We start from the raw sequence: 9920 nt of genomic DNA, 5'->3' as shown, positions 1-9920 counted from the left end.
GCCTCACTTCCCCCTTCCCCTCAGCGCGGGCTCGGGTTGGCGGGAGACGAGGGGGGAGGCGCCGGCGCCGCCATCTTAGAGGCGGGCGGAAGGGGCCGGCGCGGCCGCCAGAGGAACCCGAGAGGCAGCCCTGAGACGTGGAAGCGCCACAGCCATGGCTACCCCGAAAGCCTCCGTGGCGGCTGGCGGCTCCTCCTCGGCTGGCGGCGGCACGAACTTGCTCTTCTCCTCGTCGGCCACCGAGTTCAATTTCACTGTTCCCTTCATCCCCGTCAGCCAAGCCCCTGCTCCTCCGCCTCCTCCAGCTGCTGCTGCCGCCTCTGCAGGCGCCTCGGGGCCTGGTCTCCTGCCCGCAGGTAACTCGGCCGGGGGGGCTTGGAGTCCTGGACATCTTCGTAGGTTTCCTCCCCCCCCCCGCCGCCGCCACACACACCAGGGTTGCTTTTCTGTGGGTTGCCCGCGCCCGAGGGACTCGTGGGCAGGTGAAAACGCGCGCCCGTTTGTTTGCAGGTGGTGTATGTATGTAGCCCATCTCCCCGTTCCTCTCGCTGGGGACTCGCAAACTGGGCAGATAGGCACGGGAAGCTTGCTTGTGTGAAAATGCTGCCTTTGGAGGGACTTGGGAGGGAAGTGGCTTGCGTGCCTCCGAAAGGAAGCCCGTGATCGAGAAGGTGTCGTGGCTTAATTCGTGCCAGGCGTCGGACCCGCTAGTGGCGTCTATGAGCCGGAAGCCTCACCGGCGAAGAGCCGGCTGCAGGTCTTTTACCAGTTGCTCTTGATGTGAATGGTCGCCTCTCAGCCTTTCCGTAGAGATTTCACACATGCATCTGTTCTCCCCTTCCCTATAAGCAGTGCTTTTTTTCTTTAAAAAAAAAAAAAGTTTAGGGGTACTCTCATTCTGACTCAAGAAAATCACCATTTTATAGTTCAAATCGGGGAAAATAAATACAGTAAATGGACAAAAGCATAAAGATTCACAAAATGTTTAGGGGTATGTGTCCCCCTATAAATTGCCAGATTAGAGCATCCCATGACTGCAGCCCGTAAAAGCAATGACAATGAATTTGGGGATGAGGTGGGGGAAGGGCATTCCTAGTTATTAAGTATTGTTTCCAGATTGGGTTGGGCACTTGTATATATATTTTTTATTGAAACAAAGGATTGGAAGGCACAGGCATGTTAGGTGATTTGTGGCTGGGAGAACTTGTTGATGTTGGGGCTTTGGGGGAAGGGAGTAGATTATGGAGGGTCTGTAACACTGAGAAGCATGGGAGAATAGCACAGGGATGAATGGAGATTAGCCTCCAAATCTGAAGCCTGGGAAGTTGTTAATGTAACATCAGATTTGTCTTTTTAAAAAAAGGATCCAAGGGGGATCCTGGAAATTATAGGCTATAGCATCGCTAACTAGTATCGCTAAAGATGAAATAACTAAGTATATAGAAGAAAAAGCCTTGCTGAAGCAGAACTAACATGGCTTCTGCAAGGGTAAGTCCTTGGCCCCTGGGGAATGGGAGTGGGGAAAGGATCCATTCTGTTGGCTGGATTCAGTTCTCTATCCCTAGTTTATAGTAATGAGGCATTTCCTAGGGGCAATATTTTTTGAGAGAATACTAGGTAGATCTTGAATTAGGCTAGCTCCATCCTTAACAAGTCCAGTGGAAATGATGATATTCCAGCTGAACGATTTAAAATTTTAAAAGATGATGCTGTTAAGGTGCTACACTCAATATGCCAGCAAATTTGGAAAACTCAGCAGTGGCCAGAGGATTGGAGAAGATCAGTCTACATCCCAATCCCAAAGAAGTGCAGTGCCAAAGAATGCTCCAACTACTGCACAGTTGTGCTCATTTCACACGCTAGCAAGGTTATGCTTAAAATTCTACAAGGCAGGCTTAGGCAGTATGTGGACCGAGAACTCCCAGAAGTGCAGGCTGGATTTTGAAGTGGCAGAGGAACCAGAGACCAAATTGCAAACATGCGCTGGATTATGGAGAAAGCTAGAGAGTTCCAGAAAAACATCTACTTCTGCTTCATTGACTATGTAAAAGCCTTTAACTGTGTCGACCACAGCAAACTATGGCAAGTTCTTAAAGAAATGGGAGTGCCTGATCACCTCATCTGTCTCCTGAGAAATCTCTATGTGGGACAAGAAGCTTCAGTTAGAACTGGATATGGAACAACTGATTGGTTCAAAATTGGGAAAGTAGTACTACAAGGCTGTATATTGTCTTCCTGCTTATTTAACTTATATGCAGAATTCATCATGTGAAAAGCTGGGCTGGATGAATCCCAAGATGGAATTAAGATTGCTGGAAGAAATATCAACAACCTCAGATATGCAGATGACACAACCTTGATGGCAGAAAGTGAGGAGGAATTAAATAACCTTTTAATGAGGTTGAAAGAGGAGAGCGCAAAATTTGGTCTGACGCTCAACATCAAAAAAACTAAGATCATGGCCACTGGTCCCATCACCTCCTGGCAAATAGAAGGAGAAGAAATGGAGGCAGTGAGAGATTTTACTTTCTTGAGCTCCATGATCACTGCAGATGGGACAGCAACCACGAAATTAAAAGACGCCAGCTTCGTGGGAGAAAAGCAATGACAAACCTAGACAGCATCTTAAAAAGCAGAGACATTACCTTGCCGACAAAGGTCTGTATAGTTAAAGCTATGGTTTTCCCAATAGTGATGAATGGAAGCAAGAGCTGGACCATAAAGAAGGCTGATTGCCGAAGAATTGATGCTTTTGAATTATGGTGCTGGAAGAGACTCTTGAGAGTCCCATGGACTGCAAGAAGATCAAACCTATCCATTCTTAAGGAAATCAGTCCTGAGTGCTCACTGGAAGGACAGATCCTGAAACTGAGGCTCCAATACTTTGGCCACCTCATGGAGAGAAGACTCCCTGGAAAAGACCCTGATGCTGGGAAAGATTGAGGGTACAAGGAGAAGGGGATGACAGAGGATGAGATGGTTGGACAGTGTTCCTGAAGCTACGAACATGAGTTTGACCAAACTGCGGGAGGCAGTGGAAGAAAGGAGTGCCTGGCGTGCTCTGGTCCATGGGGTCACGAAGAGTCGGACACGACTAAACGACAACAACATCCTTAATGACTCTGCTGTACTAACAGGCGGGTTAGAGGATAACACTCTTAACACTATTTACAGGTAGCTAGCTGTGTTGGTCTGCCATAGACAAAACAAAATAAAAAATAAAAAAAATCCTTCCAGTAGCACCTTAGAGACCAACTAAGTTTGTTCTTGGTATGAGCTTTCGTGTGCATGCACATTTCTTCAGATACACTGAAACAGAAGTCACCAGACCCCTATATATAGTGAGAGAGTGAGGAGGGGTATTACAGTATTCAGAAGGGTGGTTGGAATGGGTGATTGGCTGATGAGTGTGGAAAACCTGTTGATGACTGTTAACGACTGCAGAAATCTCTGCAGTAGTGGAATCCAGCGAGACTGCAATTAGTCTTAAAGGAAAAAGCAAGGGGTGAGATGACTAAAGATAGCTTTGTCAAGTTCATGCTAAAAGAGCATTAAAGAGAGTATAATTACTTGTGCTGAATTTTGGGGAAAGTTTGTCACTGGGTGTTTTCAAACTCCTCCAGAGAGTTGCAGTTTTTTGTGAAAACAATAACAAGCTCTGTGCTTTGTTAATCCCTCAGGCTGGATTCTTGATTATCTTGTCAGTGTGGGAGCCCTGGCATCTACTTTCATTTTGCCTGTTCCACTGGATTACAGGTAGATTTTATGCTGTGGCTGCCTTCCATTTTGGCAGCATACTAAAATCCAGCAGCTCATTCTACACAGCCAGTCCTCACTACTTTTTGTTTGTGCTTAAGAGCTTTTTAGAGTAGGGTTTGTTTGTTTGTATATCCTGTTCTTTTCATCTTGTGCTTATTGAAGATTATGTGACTACTGATGTGACTACCTTTGATGATAAAACATTTGCTGGTATGAATTAGATGGAAGTCCTACCTTTTCTGTTCTTCTAATAGGGTAAAATTGTGGATTGTGATTTCCCCCCCCCCCATATTTTGTTGTTGTTCTTTTTTCCCTGCTTCCTGTTGAGTGTAAATTGAGTCCCCTGCCGCTGTGGGAAAGCATGCCTTGGTTTAAGAACACTTTGGTTTAAGAACGGACTTCTGGAGCAGATTAAGTTTGTAAACCAAGGTACCACTGTATAGACATTGATATGTGCATTTCAGAGGCTTTTGAAGCTTGGATTCCCTTTTGGGTGGTGCGAGAGATTTGCAAATGAAGGTTATGTTATAGCTAATTATGTTTGGGAATAATCTGCATTTTATGCTTAGGAGTAGCTAGCAATGTCGTATAAAAATTCTAGGTTTATATAAGAGGAAGTAGTTCAAAAATAGTATTTGCTCTAAATGTGTTCATGTCTAAATGTGACAGTAGTGTAAAAGGCAGAATAGCAAGACATATTAAAGAACGGAAATAAAATAACAACACTGCAATGTTTGACAACCTGCTTTGAAGTCTCTCACTATTTGTTACTATTTAAAGTAATTTCCAAAAGAAAAGTATACAATTTATCCAGGGGGAAGGATGAAAGCACAGTTCTAAAGAACTGAGTTAAATGTCTGGACAATTAAAATTCATCTGCAGGTAAGGCAATGTATATGTATATGTATGTGTGTGTGTGTGTGTGTATATATATATATATATATATATATATATATATATATATATATATGTATATATATGCATATTGACAGTGTTTATTCCTGCATGTATCCCAAATTGGCAAGCTCTCTGAATCACACCACACTGTTAAGAAACACCTGTGAGAAATGTTAAAAGCACAATGCACTCAGAATGTGCGATTTTTTTTAAAAAAATGTATATATTCCCATTCAGTAAACATGTATCTAAATAAAGTGACTTCACAGTGCTTCCAGAAAATGTTAAGACTCATGATTTGTAAATATCGGAATGGAAAGAGTCCAGGGGCTGGAATGTCACCACTGAGAATGCATCTCTTAGTGTGGTATGCAAACCAGTTGAAAGCGTGTCTCAGAAAGTTCTTTTCAGTAATGATATATGCATAAGCCTAACACATTAAAAGCACTAGTGAGTTAGTTGGCCACGTGATTTTGTCAATTTAATGGGTGATTCAAAACTCTGCTTTTGGAACTGAAACCAGAAAACCTTCATACAAGGAAAAGTCTCATTTCTCCAAGATAATATGTTGCAGTGAACAAGAAAGGAACAGGACTGAATAAACTTTCCTATTTGGGGGGAAATGTTTAAAACGGGCAGTACTACCAATAGTTTCTCCACATAAGCTTCCCCTTCTTTCAATAATCCTTGTATCCTTTGTTGTAGACGATACCACTGATGTTGGTGAAGAAGACAGCTTCCTGGGGCAGACTTCCGCAAATCTTAACCCCCCACCAACTTTCAGTTATTTCTCCCAAGTTCCTAGCAGCAGTGATCCCTTTGGAAGCATTGGGCAGACACCCTTAGGCGCAACATCTCCACCCCAAGCCGCAACATCTGTTTTCTCTAAGACTTCAGTTTCTCTCCCACTTCTGCCTGGATCACAAGATGGGCCAAATGCTTTCTCAGCTCCTCTTTCCAAATCACAGCCTTTTAATACGCCACCAGCTTCAGGAATTGGTTCATACACTGGTCCTCCACCAACTGGTTTCTCAACTCCTCCTCATGCCATATCGCAGCAAGGCTACAACCCATATCGCCATACTACTTTAAGCAGTAGAGCTAATCCTTACATCACTCCACCACAACTTCAACAGACACAAACACCCACCCAGGGTGTTCAGCCTCCAGCCTCTGTACCACCTATGCACATGTATGCGACTCCAGGGACACTGCCACCGGTATGGAAAGTGATTTTTGGCTTTTGGAATTGGTATAAAACTTTTAAGGGTCCTCTCGTGACCTAGCTTGCCCTGCCCTGCATATTCCAGCACCTCCATTAGTTCAAAGTAGTAATGACTAGATTCAGGGGGAGGGAAAGAGAATCGAAAAATATTGATCAGTTGATAGAGAAAATAAGAAATGGCAGTATTTTAAAGCATTAATTTAGTATGATGAACAGTGAGAGTTTTGCTACAAAAGCTGCCTTTTGGAACTCTCTAGAGTCTAGACATTCCCTGAAACTTTACAGAATACTGCCAGATCACAGGGCAAAGAGAAAATGGGAAAATAAGATTGTTCTTGATTACATGGAATATTCTTAATTTTTGTTAATTAAATCACTTCTAGACTGCTTTTCATTGAAAAAGTAGAAATAAAGTAATATATCTATAAAACACCACCACTATAGTACCAGAATAATTAGCCATCAGGGAAGAGAGTATTGATGATATTTAACCAAATCAAATGATAGAAATTAGAAAATATTTGACCCAAATACAAACATGCCTACACATACAGACACAAATTAGGTTTTGCATTAAACTTGATAACTTTGAAACCTACACTGAATTGGATGCTGATAGAGGGCTTTGGAGAAGGCACCAGGAACCCCTCACTCTGAATCAAACTTGTATTTAATGACATAGTAATCAAATGTATGGAATGAAGAATCTCAGGATCATTTTGTTGGATCTGACCAATTCTAGAATTGAATAAATGTATGATAATAATGTACATGATCAATGTAATCTGGAGGGCAGTGGATTTTGTGTTTATAATATAAAAATTAAGAATTGTTTATATTTAAACTGGTTTCATTTTCAGTTTTCTTCACCTCAGTCAGCATTGCCGCCTGTGGCTTCCATGTCAGCAGGCCCTTTGGTGAAAGCACATCCCATCTTACTACATAACCAATATGAGCCAGTTCAGCCCCATTGGTTTTACTGCAAGGAGGTGGAAAACAAGGAGCTATGGATGCCATTCAGTGTCCTAGATTCTACAACACTAGAGGAAGTTTATAACTCTGGTAAGGCCTCTGCACTTTTCATTTATGTGTTGGCTTTTTGGCTTTGAAAATAAAGAGGAATAACAAATTGCTGATGATTTACAATGAGAAGGCAGAAATACTAACCCGTCCCTACAGACATTTTTGTCTGCAACTCCAATCGGCTGCAGACAGCATTACCAGTGTTCAGTCCAAAACATCTGGAAGGCACCAGGCTGAAGAAGACTGCTGTATATATTTGCATGTATTTCCATATTCTTATGCAGGTGTTTCTTAAATGGGAATGTGATATATGGTCAGTTCCACATTCAGATTTCAGATTGACTTTTGTGTATAAATCCCATGCCCTGATTTTGTTTTCATAGGCAGCTCTTTGTTTCATTCATCTTGGCAACTTCTATATGGGCAATTAGAGAGGCATAGTTTGCTAGCCAGGCGACTATAGATAGGAAAGTTGACTCACCTTATTTTGAGCATTGAGCACTAATTTGTCATTAAATGCAGATAAATTTCAAAGTTGTCTGTATAAATTAGATTCAACAGAAAATTAATGGAATAAATAAATAACTATACATGAATGACTATAATTGGGTGGGGAGGGTGTGATGAAATAGGTGGTGATTATTCAGGAGAGTATATTTTAATTAGACTGCAATTCTATTTAAAATAAACAATGAACATTGATCTGCTCCAGTTATCTAATAGGTTGAATTTGTATGCCATTCATCAGAGTACAGTAATGGTAGCCAATTCACAGAATTGTAGAATTGGAAGATACCCTAACTAGGGTAATCTAGTCCAAACCCCTGGGATGCAAGAATCACAACTAAATAATCCTTGACAGATTGCCATCCAATCTCCTTTTTTTAAAAAAAAACCTCCAATGAAGGAGAGTTTCCCACCTCCAGACGGAGTCCATTCCATTGTCATACAGCTCTTAACTGTCATAAAGTTATTCCTAATGTTGAATCAGAATGTCATTTCTTGTAATTGCAATCCATTGGTTTGGGTTTTCCCTCTGCGAGTAGCAGAAAACAAGCTTGCTCCATCTTCCAGGCGGCAGCCCTTCAGATATTTGAAGATGACAACCATATCACAGTATTATTGCCTATGAGAATGCTTGTGTATGTCGTATACTGCCTACATTCGGATCCACACCAGCGAACACAGTGGAACAACTGGGGAAAGAGACATGCAATGACAAGTCTGGAAATCTTTCAAAAGTGCCAAGTTTCCCAGTAACACATTTGGTTTGACCTCTCAGTTTCCAAGCTAATAAAACATTTTTAATGCTTCCAGTGCAACCTGATCCAGAGAATGTTGTCCTGAGTACTGATGGAGGACGTTATGATGTTTATCTCTATGACCGAGTGAGGAAAGCTGTATATTGGGAAGAAGAGCCATCTGAAGTGAGAAGATGTACTTGGTTTTATAAGGGAGATAAAGAGAGCAGGTTTATTCCTTACACTGAGGATTTCAGCGAAAAGCTAGAGGTGAGTGTTCTTAAATTGGCTGAAAAATAAATGTGTGTGATGGCTTACTGAAAATTGGAATTTGAAAGGGCTCAGATTTTATGGGAAGATACAAAATTCTCACTGTGGAGTGTTGATAAAATGTGGAAGAAATTCTGGTCTGTACTATTGCTATTGTTACTGCTGGTGGTGTTGTACAATGACCATTGTTGTTGTTGTTGTTGTTGTTGTTATTATTATTATTATTATTTTGTATCTGAAATACTCACTGTTGTAAGATCAGTGAAGTGTGCTTCATCCACATGGTCCTGGTTATTCACTGATATTTCTAATAAACATAAAGGAGGTTAGGGTGTTCTGCACTACTGCTATTTGTCTTTAAATGGGGTAAATTGAACTTTATGTTGATGTTCAACCTACTCTGAGATTCAGCCTCAGAGCAGCAGAATATCTAAGACCTGGGGAGGGGGGGACATATATATTCCTTTTGCTCCTACTCTGTATTTTAAAATGCAGGCCAATTTGGGAATTGGGGTTAGCAGGCAGGCTGGAAAAACACTGAATAAGTACATGGAAACAGTAATGTACACAGTGACATTCAGCATTGTTTGAATAGATTTCTGCTCATGTGTCATGACTTTCCCTCCCCTCTGTGCCCCTACCACATGCCCCCCAAATCTGTACTGGCGGCAAGCTGGGGGGGATCCTCCAGAGGAGGTTTCAGGGACATGAGGGACTATAGAAGGGATCAGAGCATGAGGAAGTTCTGTTGTGCAAGCTAAATTCAAAATATTGAGTTTTGATACCACAGAACTGTCAATAAATGAATGTGGTATAAGCTGTTTATGGCACCGTCCTTTGACATGACATCTTGATGCTTAGTTTCTTTATGATTTTGCAAAACTGTTCTTTTTTCCAGGCAGAGTATAAGAAAGCTGTTACCACAAATCAGTGGCATCGGCGACTGGAATTTCCAGGTGGAGAAACTATTGTTATGCATAATCCTAAGGTAATAAGAATTTTTATTGCACAATAGCATTGCATGTGTGGTTAGAGCAGTATGTAAAACTCAGCGCAACTTGAGCTTCTGTTCACGGAAGGTGCCTGCCTCCACTTCCAATTTCTCACAGTCTCTTCCTCAGTGCCACAACTGATCCCACTCTGCAGGATCTCCACCCACCCTGTTCCTTGAATGCATCTCTGGTTGCCACCCCAAGTGTTTAAATGTAGTGTGTTGTCCACTGATTTTTTTCAGGTTATAGTTCAGTTCCAGCCTTCTGCAATACCAGATGAATGGGGTACCATACAAGATGGGCAGACTAGGCCAAGAGTGGTAAAACGTGGAATTGATGAGGATCTTGAGGAAATTCCAGCTGGTGAGTGGTTTAGGACAGAGGGCTCTCATATTAGCTTATCCCCCCCCCCCTTAATAAATAATAGGGTAGAATGTGGGCCATACGTTTTCCATACCCTAAGTGTAGCAGAGTTTGTTGGACTTTTCTGATTTGGTTGGCTTTGCCAGCAAG

At 42.0% G+C, this 9920-nt stretch overlaps 1 protein-coding gene across 1 annotated transcript in view; it reads left to right on the top strand.

Annotated features, from left to right (window-relative positions):
* Window positions 1-37: 37 nt before the first annotated feature.
* Window positions 38-9920, top strand: part of SEC23IP (SEC23 interacting protein) — a 29096-nt gene continuing 19213 nt past the window's right edge. Inside the window, exons 1-6 of the mRNA XM_033149517.1 lie at window positions 38-356; window positions 5362-5876; window positions 6742-6943; window positions 8222-8415; window positions 9314-9403; window positions 9650-9770. Of these exons, the coding sequence (XP_033005408.1) occupies window positions 155-356; window positions 5362-5876; window positions 6742-6943; window positions 8222-8415; window positions 9314-9403; window positions 9650-9770 (1324 nt within the window). The 5' untranslated portion in view covers window positions 38-154. The remainder of the gene's footprint in view (window positions 357-5361; window positions 5877-6741; window positions 6944-8221; window positions 8416-9313; window positions 9404-9649; window positions 9771-9920) is intronic.

This window comes from Lacerta agilis, chromosome 5 (genome assembly GCF_009819535.1).
Source record: "Lacerta agilis isolate rLacAgi1 chromosome 5, rLacAgi1.pri, whole genome shotgun sequence".
Lineage (NCBI taxonomy): Eukaryota > Metazoa > Chordata > Lepidosauria > Squamata > Lacertidae > Lacerta > Lacerta agilis.
Note: the sequence above shows the minus strand (reverse complement) of the source record. Positions and strands in the feature narration are given on the sequence as shown.